Source organism: Eulemur rufifrons, chromosome 13 (assembly GCF_041146395.1).
Source record: "Eulemur rufifrons isolate Redbay chromosome 13, OSU_ERuf_1, whole genome shotgun sequence".
Classification (NCBI taxonomy): domain Eukaryota; kingdom Metazoa; phylum Chordata; class Mammalia; order Primates; family Lemuridae; genus Eulemur; species Eulemur rufifrons.
This window is the reverse complement of record NC_090995.1, coordinates 1,619,506-1,636,736: the sequence shown is the minus strand read 5'-3', so window position 1 is coordinate 1,636,736 and position 17,231 is coordinate 1,619,506. Positions and strand designations below refer to the sequence as shown.

Genomic DNA, 17,231 nt, shown 5'->3' with positions numbered 1-17,231 from the left:
GGGGAGAAAAAGATTTAGAGTACCAAGCTTTATCATCCCATGAAATATGACACAATGCAAATCATGATCCCACTGGTATTTCTTAGGATGGCAACATTTCCTGATATGGGGGCGGGGGCGGGCAATAGAAGTTACTTTTGGTCATCAGGAAGCAGGAACCAAAATGTGAACTCTGTAGTTTCCAGAGTCTTCCAGTGGCTCCCTTGCTACACAAACCACATATCTTTGAAACAAAAGAAAAATTACTTAGAATATTACTAGAGTAATGTCTGCACTTATGCCATTTCCTTATTGGTACAAATGGGAAAGAAGAGAAGGAAAGTGAGGAGCCTAAACAGGTTTTCATGGGAGAAGAGTGACTCCCCGTGGAGTGCCAGGCAGGCTGTGGGTGCCCAGTGCCAAGAGGAAGGAAAACGGCCCACCTAGGACGAGAGGAGGTTTTACTGACAGACTCCTTGATATGGCCTCAAGCTGTAATTGCAGAGAATTCCACAAACCAACAGTCCTCTCTCCGAATGTCTCAACTTCCTGGATTATAAATATTTCTAGAATAGAAAAAGTCATGCTTGCATCAGAAACAATACCTATGCAAATAAAAACAGTTTGTGTTCTACTGCAGTAAAAATTTGCTTCCTTAGCAGGAGAAAAAAAAAATCACTTACAGTAAGATTTCCTGGTTTGAGAGAGGATTTTAATGGGCACATTTCCATCAGACAAAGTTTCTGTTACAAATTGGAAAGAAAATTAATATTTTCTCCTTAGGAAACTAAAGCACTCATCGATACCACCATCGAATTAGAATTTCTGTGCCATTTTCCTTCAGGTAGAAATGTGTTTTCCAACTTTCCATCTCTGCCGATCTCAAGAGTGAGCTGTAACCCATGTTAGTCACCCCAGCTTGAGTGTGTCTGTTCAAATTTAGTTGCTGTATTCGATAAATGTGTTGAAATTAATAACCTGTTGCTAGCACAACAAAATGGTGGTTTTAAGCTGACCAAAGTGCTCAATCTCTTTCAGTCCCTTTGCAAACAGGCTATATTCATCTTTCCTTTAAGCTGCAGACTAGTCACTATAACTACTTACAGGGTGAGAACATTCTGTGCCTTGTATTTACCGGCTGTGCAAAGGGGTTGTTGAGTACTTGGATGGGAGACACTGCCATCTCTTACCTCATTCTGCCTTTATGCAATTAGCTTTTACGCGGTGTAAACCGGAGCAACAAGGTAGGGAAAATGGGGCTGGGAGGGTTGAATCATGACCTTGCTCTTCCTGCTTGTTGCTCGTCCCCATCTTCTCTCATTGATGGGCACTAGTGAGACATTTGGCCTTGACTTAAATGAATACACCAAAATGGAGGACAGCATGGAAACCGTGACTGTTCCTTATTTACTTCTGCATCCTCAGAACCTAGGAGAGCACATGGCTACGCAGTTATTGTTTGGGTAATAAACACTCTGCTGCTGCCCCGTACAGTAGCATTCGCTGAAATCCCAGAAAACAATGTAGATCTGTATGTTTTATTTTATATTTAATCTCTAGTTTCAAGAATGATCATAAATGATATGCGTACAGATCTAAATAACATATTGTTTCCCACTTCTAATGGGCACGGGACATACGAGCTTTGTGGTTTATAATTCACAAGAATGCAGTTGGCTGCTGCACAGACTTTTGATCACCTTGGCCACTTATAAAATAATTCAAAAGAGGCTTTATCAGATTTTCTAGGAAGGGCAGCTATGGAAGAGTCTCTCTGCTCGAAGCAGGATACAAATGAGGTTGCCGTGAAGAATGTTCTTGCAGAAGCAGCCTGAATAGACAAATGGAGCAAGCGAATTCGTTAAATTTCACCTCCTCCTCCCCCTCTGCTCTTCTGCTAGTTCTCCTTTGCTTAACATTTTGAATATTTAATACTATGCTAATTTTTTTTCCATTCAATGTCATACCTATTCTGGAGAAAATTTTACAGAAGTCATTTCACCACTATTTAAAACGGAGTGTTATTTGGGACATCTGTATTGTTTGGCATTATTTTATACCTCAAAGAATGTTTTTCCTTCTCTGTGGACTTTTTATGTCTAAAGGTCGTGCTAACAACTGACAATGCATTTGTGTTTCCCAACTTCAAATTTCAGGCAGGAAGAGCAAGATAAGATTGCACTGGAGCAGAGTCAGCCAAAGGGACGAATGTCATAAGTGCCTTGATAGTCTTTTTTGAACGTTGATGAGATAAAATGTGGTTGAAATCATATTCTCCAGGAATTCAACATATAGGGAAAGGATCCTATCAATATATTAATACAAAAATTAGCATTTGTTTATGATCTACCTTTTCTACTAGTCTGAATCTCCAAATCTCTAGATTACAAATAATCTCTTCCTTACAACATAGCACTCTAACTGGACTCATACTGTCTTAAGAATTTACCCCAGCACCATTGGACCTGGGATGACTTGGGAAATAAGAATTGGTAACAATTTAGAACGTTAGAACTGAGCGAAGCGTGACAGACCATCACACATAATCCCTAATTTTATTGGCGAGAAGATAAAGGTCTTGGAGGAGAAAGAGGGGAAAGCCCCTTGCCCATGCCATGTATGTTGTTGATATGAAGACAAAACTATACCCTTCCACTGGGCCAAGCTGCTTAAAATTCTGGTATAAAGATTTTTTTCAATGACTGTATGTTTAAAACAGATTCTCATCTAACTCACCACAAATCTCACTTTACAAAACTATGTACTTTGTATACAAATCTAGTGACCCATAACCCAACACCCAGTTCTCACTCTATTATGGATTTTATTCATAGCTTTGTCTCCTGTAAATGTTGTGTGGGAAGGCAGAACATGGTCAACATAAAGTGTGTAAAACGTTTAAAAACAAAGGTATTGCTGGTGGAAGCAATTTTAAATGTTTCAGCAAATATTAACAAAAAAGAAAGATTAACAAATTTCGGGATTTTACATCTACCTATTCTTTTTCCTAAGGCTGATGGAGTCTGTATTCTTGATATACATGTTTGCTTCAGTGATCATTTGGATGGGCTAGCTCTTTCTCTGGGAAACAAATTAAAATAGGCCTTTTCCCAAGATTACCTCATATTTAAAAATACTCCTAACATTCAAAGCGATGGGAAGACAATGTGTTTGGCAATGTGTTAATTGCCAGTTTTTTGTTTTTTTTTTTTTTTGTGCTTCTGTGGTTTTTATTTGTTTGTTTTGTTTTTTGTTTTTTTGGTTTTTTTTTCCTAGTCAGGAAGTGAGGCTCATGTAGGTGGGAGAAAGGAAACAGGGCGGAGCGGGCGCAGCTGGAGGGGAATTGAAAGACATTTCCAAGATGGATTCTGGTAGAGACGACCTTTACACTGTGGGGCGAGACCTACTGCACATCTGCTTTCAAAGACTCCTGTCATCAGCCTTTTCGTAATTGCCCCATTGCATCCTCCTCTCACATCCCAATATTCACGCCTCGTCCCAGGCTGGTCCAAGTATAAGCCCTGGTGAAATCTCAGCAATGAATAAATATGGTACCTGTAAGTTCGTAGTCTAGTAACTGAAAGAGAGCATTTGTTTGTTTAGCATTTACTATATTTTACACAGGCTGAGCATTTGTTATCAGCAAAAAGTATCCCAATAAAATGTAGGGTGTAAAATAATTTTTAACAAATTAAGGCCAAAAGCTAGAAAATAACTCTATTTTCAAGTACTTTGCAGCTTCAAACCTCAGCTAAATTCTTAAAATTTAATGTAATTCTTATCACTTAATGTAATTTTTATTTGAAGAGTTTATTATCTGAATTTATCTTTGGATCAGGTCATTTGCCTGATTAATGAGGCCAGATTACAGCTTTTTAGCCTTAGATATTCTCAATTACACCTTAACAATATTGGCAAAAAAAAGCACAGAGACTGCATGTTATTAAAATTTCAAAACATAGCATTTTTAAAAGACTTTTAGAACTGGCCAATGGGGAAAAAAACAGGCACCTCTTTAAAAATTCTTCTGATATCCTAAAATATATTCACATCCCATATATTCCTGAATATATTTTATTTTAGGAAAAATGTAAGCCTCAAACCCAGAACTTGCCAGTTAGTTGTATTTTAGCAAGTTTTCCAAATACTAACTTGAAGGCAGAAAACTGATTTTCAACCAGAAATGATATTTCAATGTACACTTTTTCTCAAACACATTATATTTTGCAAATCTATTTGCCTCTTCTGTTTGAAGGAGCACAGTAGATGGGAGTACCCTTTCTCCTAACAGCATCTGGCAAATTATATATGCTTAGCAAATAATTGTTGATTTCATGGGTTAGATTGGTTTAAAGACTATTAAAACCAAAGACAGAGATCCGGGGTAGCTGTTGGGATGTTTCTCCCAGTCAGAGTGGTCAGAGCCCACCCAGCTGGAGCACGTTCAGTCATCCTAGGAAATCTCGCTGAGCTGCTAAAAGGAGTAACAGATACAACCATGTGGCAAATGCTCTAGGTTTCTTCTAATCTTCAACCTCTGTCTCCTTCTCTACCTTTAAAAGGGAAGAGTTATGGAGGGGAACAGATTGAAGTTCAAGGCTCGAGGGTCTAAATCACATCTCTGCTAACCATACCTCTGGGATCATTGCAAAATTACCTAGCCTTTTTACAAGCTGGTTCCTTCCACCTCCCTCATCTTTAAACATAGGAGGTTGGACTAAATCTCCAAGGCCCCTTGCAGTTCCCAAACACTGTAATTCAGACTGCCCATAAAAAAATAAATGTAACTCTGCAATGTTTGTTTTCTAAAGTAAAGTTGTAAAGGGTCTGGACTTTTTCATTAACAAATGCCAGAAGCTGTACGAAACTTTGTGGGTGCTCAATAAATATTAAGCAATCAATTTTATCTTTCATCTGCAAAATGGGGTGAGTAATGCTGACTTGTCTCCCAGAACTTCGTGTGAGAAATAAATGAGAACAAAGCTCTTTTCAGATAATGAAGTAATTCGAATAAGCTGCTTTAATAGGTCTGAGGTCTAGATAGATGATACAAGAATAAGTGTCTCTTTATTACCGCATCTGTGAACTACAGCAGTCTTTTCATCCGTTTAAGAAGAAACAGCCATTATCCTTGCTTATCACCAGAAAGTCAGCATGAGTAATTTCTGTGCAAATGAAATTTTTCATGTGATTTTAACATTTATCGCTTTTAACAATGCAGCTTTTATTTTAACCCGGTATCCGATGGAATCACATATTGATGTAAGCGGTTCAGTGCAGCGTTGCCTCAGCATTCTACCACGCTGCTCAGAGAAAATGCTTTCCAGAATGACTGATGGGCTGCACAAATGAGAAAATTATAAATTTAATAAACTGCCTGCTCAAAAATAGCGCAATTGGGGAATTGTTACTAAGGAAAATGATATATTGCACTCTAGCTTCCTGGAGACTTCTACGGTGTGGGTTTTTTTTTGTTTGTTTGTTTTTGTTTTGTTTTGTTTTTGTTAAATAGATACTATGTTCTGTGTTTTTTTACAGTGTTCCAAAAAAAGACACCCAGAAGACAGTCTGATGATGACAAGTTTCATGGTGTCCCTAAGAAACAAGGTACTGACACTAACTTCAGCCTATTCAATAATCTCTAAGTAAGATTTACAGAAATCTTATGAATACTGAATAAAGCATCCCAGGACAGAAGTAAGTAATTGTGTGCTTGATTAATTTTACTCTTGAGTTAGTGGCTCGCCCAAATATAACGTTTCCATAATAAAATCAGTGCAAAAAAATTATTTTCATTCCCAAAGGCAGGAAATGGCCTTGTGAGGGTGTTTGTGGTGACGGTGTTGGCGTTGTGTAAGGCCTTCGGGAAGGCTGAGGAAGAAGAATTCTCTATGGGCAGCAGAGGCTGCAGATTCGTAGACCTGCAGAGGGAAGTCTCTGGAATGCAACTTGGTGGGAGGGGCGATGATTGCTCCCCAAAGGAGGGGACCAGTGTCGGTTGTCCCTGCCCTGCTTTACATGTCAGTCAAAGACTGCACCCTATTCCCCTATTTTCTTGCCTTCAGCACTTGATCCAACATTTTTGGAGCAATTGGTTGCCGCTCAGAGAGAAAAGCTGAAAACTGTAGCCACAGAATTAGCTCACACAGGAGGAATATTTTGTGCTTCCAGTTTTCCATGAAACGCTTGTCTTCTATTGAAAGGAGAAACTCTAACAAATTGTTATAATTTTTTTCTGACGATAAGACCTTACTCTGTATTCAGAAATGAACAACTTAAAAGACAGCAGAAGTAGGGTCGCCTTAGCCTGCCTGGTGACTGGCAGGCGTGTGGAGGCCCAGCCCCTCCACAGTGACTCGAGCCTGGACATTGGTAAGAAAGATGTGAAAAGGCAGCCAGGGAGTTATTTCACGGCAGCCACCAAACGCGCCCATGGTCAGTCTCCTTTGTGCGCTGGGGAGGGGGCTGAGTAGGGATCGTGCCAACTGCTCCCACCCGCTGAACTGTGACATACAGAACCTCAGCGGACCTGCGCCGGGCCCTGTGCACGGTCCCCTGGACAGAGGTGGGCTCTGAAGTGCGTGATCTTCACTCATCACCGCAAGTGGCGTTTCCCGCAGCAGCAAGTTTGCACGCGGGTCGTTCCTCCAGTGGAGTGCATGGCGGGTGAATGTCACGCATGATGAAACTGAACTTCTGTTCTGCCATGAATCACTTGCACAGACTGCTTGTAAACTGGCATGCAAAAACCTCTCTTTCTTTGGCAATTTTCCATTTTTAGTGATTGCATATGGGGGGGGAGAGAGATAGATCTTTTTTAAATCCACTATGATCCTCCCAGTCTGCCTCTAGCTCTCTCAAGAAATAAATGCAAAGCTCTCCGTGAGATCATGGCACCGTTAGGATCAGAACAGCGGCTGAAGGACTAAGCACAGGGGGTAAGATTATTCCTCCTGGGGTCCCCCACGTAGCTCTCAGAGCTTTGCAAAGAATAAAGAGAGGAGATGCTTTGAGCTCTTTGGGAGAAAAACCCCTGAACGTTTTTCTTATGAATTATTCAATTATGTTTTAATTAAACTCTGTTAGAATTAAGGGGACACTATGAAGAGGGCTACAGGAGATGAGGGAAAAGTGACAAGTATCAAGTGTGATGAAGAAATCCCTGGAACACTTGATCTTATCAATTACCCTTCTGTCCGCCCCGCAGAAAGCGATGTCAGGAAAAGGTGCTGGTCTCCATTAAGACCAGGAAAGCCCAAGCATTATTCTACCATTTGTTTAGAAAAGTAGTAACTATATTAGTACCAAAAAAAGAGGAGGAGAGAGTAGTGAAGAGAAACAAGGACCTAATTATACAATATTTCATTGGATTACTGTCCATATTTTACTAGCTAATTTGCATCATTAATGTCAATTATCACTAGATTTTTTTACAACTTTGGGGACTAAGAAACTATAATTTTAATCATATTTTATGGGAAATTTTTTCTCTCTACATACTAAAATTCAACTTATCAAAGATATTTTTGATAAGTCACCTTAGAGCAGCTTCCCTAAAGTTCTTTAAACCTGGACATGGGTAACTTACCAGAATGGAACAGAATATTGGTCTATTTGTACAGACTAAGGGAACATAAAACCTCATGAAATATTAAAAATAAAACCCTCCCTGATGACTACAGTCTGCAGGGAAATCAGAATCTAGCATGAGAAAAAAATGATAACTGGACATAATTGGAAATATTTTGAAATAAAAGAATGAAGTATCTAAGCACCTAAACGGGCTTATTGCATTCAACTATTTTTCTCTAAATTGCTTCAGATCTTATGACTGTGCCGTCCAGGGAACATACTAGGCAATGAAAACTGCTTATTAATGAACTAATAAACACTCTTCAAATATTCTGGGATTTCGTGGTATAATATGAAAGCGGTACAAATACATACTTCAGCAATGATAATTTCTTTATTTGGTAGAAAACAATGAAAAGGGCCTTTTATGAAATGTTTGTCAGAGTCAAGATTTTCTACAGGGATTAGACAAGTTCTCCAAAGAAAGTGAAAGGAATTATTTAATTCTTCCTCTGTAGGCTGGAAGGAAAAGGGATTGTGAGAGCCAACTATTTTCCCATTGAAAGCGTAAGCATTTCAAATGCTCTAAGTTCAAAACTGCCAAGGGATTGCCAGGAAGTTACATTATTGCTAAGTCAAGGAATTTTCCTAAGAAACAGAAAAAAATAATAATAATTGGCACCATTTCCGTGGAAACTCAACAGATTTCTTTCAATTCAATTTTCGTGTCTTGAAAAAATATAAGGAAAAATACTGAGGACTTTGGATCACAGATAAAATTTTCCATCAAAATAGTTTTAAAATCAATTTTCCCAAGTTGGAATTGAAATTAGAAAATGCCGAAGAGTAGTGTCACAGAATAAGCTGCCACTGCACTGACACCCCCTTCCCAAAATTGAGCCTCACATGGAAGTTAAGGGTTGTTCTTCAACGCTGCAGACCAGAGAACTGGATTTTGTCTGTGTGCTTGGTGTTGATCAGGGTTGCAAAGTCAGGGTTATATTATCCAAGCTCACAGAGGACTGATTTATTATCCCCAATTCCAATCTATTAATATTAAACCGTTAATAAGGAAAATTGCTTCCCAGTGACTAGATGGTACGTAAGACTATGTCAGAGGCCACATGTGATCAAACTGAGCCCCTAAATATATTTTAACAATAACCCATGCAACATAATCTAATTTTTTTGCCATCACTTAGGACCATATTTCCTATAAAAATTCAAATTTCCAACCACTCCTTATTATATAAATGTACCATTTGCTACAAATGACTTTTGCTGTTATTTGTTGTCCTGCCCTCCATGTTGTTTTCTTATATTTGAGACACATTTCCTTAAGTCATAATTTTATAAAAAGTGGGAAAGTAAAAGGTACATCAAGAGAGTCATGTTATAAAGAAAAAAAATGAAAGAATATTTTTATTTGTGATAATGAGTAGTCTTCATTATCACAGATATTTGTGATAATATTTATTAGATATATTTAATAAGCAGGTACTAAACCTTATTTGCTAAGTGATTTTATCTGTCTGGCCCCTGTAGGCTTATGAGTTTGCAACCCCTGCTACAGTCCCTGGCCACCAATCTTCACTCCAGACTCCAAAGTCATTATTGGCTGGTCCATTGTGGGGAGGGCCACGTGTGCTCGGGGGAAAAATATAGTCAGGCAATGTAATTTTTCTGTGTTCTCTAAGTGTCCAGTGCTGCAGCGATGTGATAAATGTTAACTAATAAAATTGTCTATAAGCAGGAGACCTGGGGAAATGTGGACGGTATTACCCTTACGTGGGGAAAAGAGAATGCTGAGCTCTGAGGTGCTTTCATCGGGCTGTTTTTGCCAGAACTGGATATATTAAACAGAAAAGTGGGAAAATTGTCAAACGTGGTCATTTGTACTCCATAAAACAATAATGGCCTCGGTTCTCTTTTCCAGTCCAACTTGCATTTCCATTTGTCATGTTGCTCACAAAAAGTTTTCTGTTGCTGTTGCTAAAGTCACACCTTGAAAACTTGGTGTGATAGCTGAGTTCCCACCCACAGTGGCCTCTCTCAGAAATGAAGTCAAGGCATAAAAAAAAAAAAAAAATTCCTAATAGTGAGAACAAAGACTGAAAAACAAAATTGCTAGAATCTGAGACTAACTCCAACTAATTCTAAGGCTGAAAAAAGGTAACTGAGATACATGATCTTTATTATTATTATTTTGATGACTATGTATTTATTAAGTAAATATTTCCTATTTTACATTCCTTTTTGTTGGGCAATCAAGTTGTTTCCTTTCAGAAGGAAACATTTCAGTAAAAAATGTTTCCTAGTAAAAATTTGCTGCAAAAAAAATTCTTCTAGTGAGTCACTCAATAATAGCATATTCATGTAAAACCCAATGTGCTTTCTTGCCTATCTATAGATGTACAGACTTGCTACCATGAGTTGCTTGATGCTTATACGACCAATATTTGATCAAATAGAAAGTCAAGAGAAATGTATCCAAAAGGAATTGATCAATATTTGATCAAATAGAAAACCTCGTAAGGAGAAATTTATCCAAAAAGTACTATGACTTTAGAAAGTAATTTGTCATGAAGCTTTTACAATAAGAGACCAAGAATCTGTAATACAATATGTATAGGTAGAAGTCTGACAAATGCTTTTTAATGAAAATCATGTTAAACTTATAGTAATTCTTCTGAAAGTAAACTAAAAAGAAACATAAAATTAGGAGGAAGGAATATTTTACACCACTTCCTCTTCCCCAACAAACAATAATCTAAATGTGATAAAGCCATCTGGCAAACCCTACCAAAAACTCCAGGTTGCACGTTTTGGTTTGACTTGTCTGCCCTTAGAAAAAGAGGTAGTTAAAGGCCTAAATTGTTTTTCTTTGCAATTTGTCATGCCTAGTAGTAATTTATCAAGAAAAATGCTTTAAATCTCTTTAGCATGAAAAAAAAGTAAGAGCAGATGAATGTAAAATGAGTCTAGTTATAACAACTCACTTTCAGGACTTGATACCTAAGACATCTGCTGCTCCTGACTTTTGTTCTTTTGTTCTCGCTGCACAATCTTGCAACTGAACACGACTGTCCCTTCAAAAAAAAAAAAAAAAAGTCATCTTTTTTAACTAGAATATGAAATATGCATGAGTAATTGAAATGCATATTATTAAAAGGATTCAATGTTGTTGTTGTTTTTAATTCAGCTAAACTAGCACATAAAGCAAAACTGAAGCTGATGAGGCTTCCTGGGAAGACTTTCCTTGAGATCATTTCCAAACGCAGAAACTCTGGCTGTCTGGGCTACGTGAGATAAAAATGGGTTCACACTTAGGCAAAAGGATGATGGGAGTGAAGTGACGGTTAAATGGCCTTGCTCTTAAAGGATGATGCTAAACCGCCATGCTCCAGCAGCCGGGCTCATAGAATTCTCCCGCAAACTGCGTTTCATGAATTGAATTGGAGTGAGGAGCCTATGAAAAGCAAATGGTATAAGAAGCAGGATCTCAGTTGTTATCTGTGCTTTTTGCTGCTGAACCAGTTAGCCCTCTGGCTCACTTGTGCTTCTCCAGTTCCCCTGGGATCTCAGGCCGCATGGCCCCTGAAGGAAGATTCAGCATAGAAAGTCTGTTAACATCTTGTTAGTTCTGAGGAAATAGACTTCCAAAGAGAAAAGCCAAGTTAGGACAGCCCCCGTGGGAATCAGAGTGATTGGCCATGGAGCAGTTTTATGTGCATGGGGATCTTTTTGGAAAGGAGCCCTCTCCACGGCCCTGTCCCAAGATTCATTGTTGCAGTCTTTCTCAAAACTGCAAGGGACATTAGAGGTCATCCAGGACAGCCCCAAGCCTCGATTCCCCTTCAGATGCTTAAAACCTGCTGTCAAATACTTGAAACTTCTCCTTCCCAGGATAACCAAACCCCAATTCTATCAATGAATCCTAAGTACCATAGAATATGAATGCCTTCCTCATTTCCCAAGTCCTTGCCAACATGGTCTAGCTATAGTCTAGTTTATCTATTTCTTTCCTGAAGAAGTGCTTCCAGAAATGAGCAGATTTCTCCAGGAACAGCTCACCGGTATACAGTTGGGCAGGACCAGCTATTCTCTGCTTCTGGGCTCTGTGGGCACGTTTAGATTTGACAGGATGTTAAGACATGTGCAGCTGCCCAGCTACCCTGTCCCTCCTGAAATGGCACAAAAGGTATGTTGGACTTAATGCAGATATACAAATGAGCAGGTACAAACTCAGATGAGTTCTGGTGGCCAGACAGGTAGCAAGAGTGTGTTGTCATTCAGTGACCATCAGGAGTGGCAGGGATTGGGGTAACGTGGAGAGCAGACACGCCCCCCAAAGGCACGCAGGCCCTTTTATGCCTTCCAACATCATGGCGGACAAAAGAAACATCGAATCTGCCCATGACCTGCCAATTCGCTGCCACTGCGCCGCAGGCTGTCTCTGGGGTGGCGTTAGCAGCACACCAGAAACTGCCACCTGATGTTCTAAGGTGCCGTGCAAAGATGCGTCATGCTCCAAAATAAACGCTTTTGAAAAGGAAGCATTTCAGTACAAAACGACCGATTATTTATTTTTAATCTTTCAGGAATAAATTTACAAATGATCCTAAGCCTTTCATGACATTTAGATGTTGGTTGAGATCTCTTTTCCCGAAGTTAGAGAGATTGCTTACTCTACAAATAATTATTTTTAATAACAGTGTCAATGTGCATTTAGCATACCACGTGGCAGGCACTATGCCAAGTACTGTGTGCCCGTGATCTGTTTTAATCCTCACAAAAAGAATATGAAGTTGGCACTGCCCTCGAGAAGTCCAGTGAAGAACTTTTGCTACTGTCTTTTTCCTCCTTGGCCCTTTCTGTTTTGTTAGTGATAAGACACAATCTTCTTACCCATAGCACTAGGCACCAGGCACCACTAGCCTTAGATAAAAATTCACTCAACATTTTGTGCTGGTTTATTCCATAGGTGCTTATAAACAGTTAAGAAGAAGAAACTCCAAGGTCTTATTTTTTAGGCTGCTTTCCTTCCCCCGTTGTCCACACATGAATTCATGTTAAACCACCCTCCCCTCGTATCCCAGACAGAGCCCGGATGGAGAGTCTGACCGCTGGGCAGGAAGAACTCATCCTCCTGCAGGAGAAAGTCAAGAATGGGAAAATGTCTGTGGACGAAGCCTTGGAGAAATTTAAACACTGGCAGATGGGAAAGAGCGGCCTGGAAATGATTCAGCAGGTAATGCTGACCCCAATTCCTTCTGGAACATTCTCTCCCTTGTGGAGCGCCTAGACTCTTTGTGTTTTGTCTTCACAAGAAATACATGTGGGATGATGAATATATTAGTGTTTATAAAAATTATTTTTCTTTAGCCTGCAAATGCAAGCCACAGACACACTAAGACTACTTTCCGTAAGAGCCAAAAATGCAGTGACTCTGGCCAAACACTGTTAGAGGAATCGGCCAGTCCTTAAAATAGGGGCCTGGGCCAAAGTCCAAAGAACAGAAAGATGAATGTTCTTTCCCTTTCCCAAACACAAACACACACACACATACACATATTTATTCCCATTTACTTTTCAATATTCCTCTTGCAGTTTGCAAAAGTATTCATTTGTATCCTAGAAGTGACTCTATCAGCAGTCATTGTGAAGTTATATTAGTATTGTTGGATTTGATGGAGGAATTATCTCAGGCAACTAAACTTTGAAAAATGGTGCAAACTTGGAGTTAGTGGTGGAAGCTAGTTTGCAGGATGATGAAGAACCGTGTAGAACGTCTGGCTTTGAGGATAAGATGGTGGTGAAGGTGAAACCCTTGCCCTTCCCCCTCCTCTCCCTCCTGCTCACAGTCACAGAGCGCCTGAGGACGGTCTCAGCCCCACGCGTAGGAGAGGGTCTGCAAGGCAATGCAACAACCAAATGGGAAATGCTTTCTAGATTTCCCAGGAAACCCTGAGGAAAAAGTGCCACTTTTAGATTGTCTTCTGAAAGGGGATTTATTGAATGTTCACTTGTATTACTTTTTGCCTAAAAAAGATAATATTCAATGTAAAATATTTGAAAAACAAAAAGTTATCGCAAATGTGCTATGAAGGGGATTCTAGTTGTGTGTCATTGGCTTAGAGACTTAGAGTCTGTAATTTTTAGAACTAGAACACCAGCAAGGACTTTACCCAAGGACGTGGGCTCAGACAGCAACAAAGTGTCACTGTGTCGCGCCTCTGCTTTGGGACACTAAATAACCAGTGCATGAAACTGGGAAAACGTCTTCCAAAACATTCGGTCTCTGAGATCCAATACTGACTCTGCCACTTATAACTGTGTAATTTGGGACAGTTACTTCCCTTTCTCTGTCCCTCTGTTTTCGTATCTGTAAAATGGGATGATGACATTTTACATCCACTTCATGAAGTTGTAAGGATTAAGTGAGATAATACATGAAAGTACCAAGAATGATCATCAGGACATCATAGGTAGTAAATTAATACTAAGTAAGTAGCAGGGTTGGTATTGCTAACAGTGGCTGATGTTTTCATCTTGACCCATAAAACATTCGTAACTCATGACTTGTGTGCCCTGGTTGTTTCCTCGTTAAGGAAAAGCTACGCCAACTACGAGACTGCATTATTGGGAAAAGGCCAGAGGAAGAAAATGTCTGCGGTAAGTAAAATTTGCCTGCTATTCAAAAAAGATAGCATGACGAAGTGGAAATGCAGGGACTGTAGAGTCAAACAAGCCTACGTTCAAATCCTCGCCTCATCACCTCCCAGCTGTCTGAACGGGCGAGAGAAACTCTAGGACTCAGCCTCCTTGTCTGCAAAACCAAATAATTATACTTGCATCTGGGATTGCCTGTGGGAGTTAACACGTAAAATATTTATCACATTCTCTGATCCATAATGAACCCTCAATAAATGCTCATTACTTTCTTTTGCTTTCTATGTAAGTTGCAAATGAGAGAATTCTGCTCTACATTTTTATAATCCATTATATAGGGAATCAATAATTAAGGAGCCATCCTTTTTAATGAGTTGGAATATTCTCAACGTGGTCAAGTCTCAAAATTTTCCGTATGTGGATCATTGCTAATAATTAACAGTTGCCCTGGCGGCGGGGGAGTGAGAGGGTCAAACTCAATGCAAACTCAGCGTTATTAAGACGGTAAATCTTCCCCAAAGCTAAACAACACATTCCAATATTGAAAATAAATTATACTGTCGCCATCTCACCAGTCTTTCCCCAAGTCTCTACTCTTGCACAGATAATTCAAAACTAACAACCTCTAAAAAAGTGTGAAAGCTTCTATATCTTCCATTTTCAATAATATTGCATAGCTTTTAGCTAGTCCTTCACGTTGAAATTCACTTCTCTTCACGTTATTGAACTATTATCTACTTTTCCATAAAGAATTCTTTAAGCACTCTTAGAAATGTTTTCTAAAACAGAAAAGTACTTTCTGAAATAATTAAGGTCATGGAGTCAGGGCTAATTTTGAGCCAATAGAGGTCTACAGACCTCCATTCTCATGTGGAATAAGATTAAAATTGTAACAATTTATAAAATTACAAGTTATATAAATAGTTTTACTAAGAAATATTAAGCAGCTAACCTTTACTAAGTATCTACATACACTATTGTTTCTTAAAATGATAGCCTATGCGATAGATATTATTCCCAATTTATAAATGAGGAAACTGAGGGTCTGAGAAACTAAAAAAAAAAAACAAGTGGACACACAGATTAGAAACTACAGTCTATTTCCATTTAATTCAAAATCAACGCTCTGAATCATTGATGTCTTAATTAAGACTCAATTAGTTCTCCTTTAAGCCACAATAGAATAAATAGCACCAGACAAATCTTCCCAGTGTACGGAATGTTGATACAAAGCAAAGATATCAGCAACTGATTTTGGGAGGCGGACAGTGGGCAGCTGAAGACTGAAACAAAAATAATAATATATGAATTGGGATTTATTGATATATAATATGAAGAAGGAAAAGATATGAGAACTGTCACACAAAGGACAGTGGGCACAGATGAGTGGAATTATATACTTGCAACGTTTTCATATGGTGAAGCATGAAGTGTGGAATGTAACGACTCAGGTATAAAGTCAGAACAGAAGAAGGTAAAGCAGGAAATATCAAGTGTTCGGTGTACGGTGTGAGGCAAGAAGGGGCACATTGTTGTCTCAAAATAGACTCTGATGCGTTACAGATGCACACTGTGAAAATACAGTCATAAAGCAACCACTGAAAAATTAAATAAAAAGACGTACACTTAGGAAACCTATAGAGGGAATAAAATGGAGCATTAAAAAACTATTTGATTCAACAAGATGGCAGTGTTAAACTAAGGCATAACAATAAGTATATTAAAGACAAATGGAGTAAACACATCATTTAAAAGGCAGACATTTTCACACTGGATAAAACAGAAATGCCTAACGTTATGCCATCTAAAAGACATACATTGTAAACAGAAGACAGATAGTTTGAAAGTAAAGATGGTAAAGGGTCTACTATGCCAAGAATAAGCATCATGATCAGAAAGCTGCCATGGATATATCAGTGTAAGACCAGATAAATGCCAAGGCAAAGATTATTACAACAGATTAAAGGGGATATTACAGAAGAATAAAATGGCATAAATAATTATGCATTTTTATTATATATGTATTTATGAGTTATATCAAAATACATGAAGCAAAATCTGACAGTACTCAGAGATGTTTTCACTTCTTTCTTAGTAAGCAATAGAACAAATAGACAAAAATCAGCAGAGATACAGAAGACCTAAACAACACTATCAACTGATTTCACCTAATTGACATTTACAAAACAAGACCTTGAAAAAATTCAGAATATGTGTTTGTTAAAGGCGTGCATGGAAGTTCACCAAGATAGAACACATGCTGGACTATCAAAAAAATTTCAGTACATTTCAAAAGACTGAAATCTTCAGAGTATAATCTCGCAACGATTTCGGTCATTTGAAATCTTATATTTTCTCACCACAACAGAAGTAAATTTAGAAATTAATTAAGAATTAGAGGTCTAGAAAGTCACCCATGATATTTAGGAATTAAATAAAACATTCAAAATAACCCATGGGTCAAATAAGAAATCATAAGAAAATATTTCAACCTAAATTATAATGAAAAAAAATCAAAATCTGCGTATTGCAGCTAAAACAGTTATGCAGTTAACAGTTAAATTAGAGGAAAATTTATTTTATGCTAGAAAAGATAAAAAGCTTAAGATCGATGATTTATGTTTCTACCTTAGGAAACTAGAAAATGAAAAGCAAACTAAATCCAAAAAGAGGCAAGAGGAAATAAATAATTAAGATAAGATCAGAAATTGATATATAAAAAAAGGAAAAAGAAAATTAACAAAACCAAAAATTAGTTATTTGAAAATATAAATAAAATTGATAAGCCCATGGAAAGAATGATCAAGGAAAAAAAAAAGAAAACAAGAGTTATCTATATTAGAAATTAAAGTGGGTTATCACAATAGACATTAAAAAGATACTAAGACAATATAATTTACTTTTTGCCAGTATCTTAAATGACTTAGACAAAAAAAGAACAAATTTTGAAAAACAAAATTTACCAAAACTGACTTAAAAAGAAAAGAAAAATCAACACTTCTCTGAGT

At 38.1% G+C, this 17,231-nt stretch overlaps 1 protein-coding gene across 1 annotated transcript in view; it reads left to right on the top strand.

The window, feature by feature from the left end:
• BANK1 (B cell scaffold protein with ankyrin repeats 1) overlaps positions 1 to 17,231 on the top strand; it is a 193,960-nt gene that overhangs the window by 172,949 nt on the left and 3,780 nt on the right. The window contains exons 11-13 of the mRNA XM_069485451.1: positions 5,518 to 5,586; positions 12,651 to 12,802; positions 14,163 to 14,226. Of these exons, the coding sequence (XP_069341552.1) occupies positions 5,518 to 5,586; positions 12,651 to 12,802; positions 14,163 to 14,226 (285 nt within the window). The remainder of the gene's footprint in view (positions 1 to 5,517; positions 5,587 to 12,650; positions 12,803 to 14,162; positions 14,227 to 17,231) is intronic.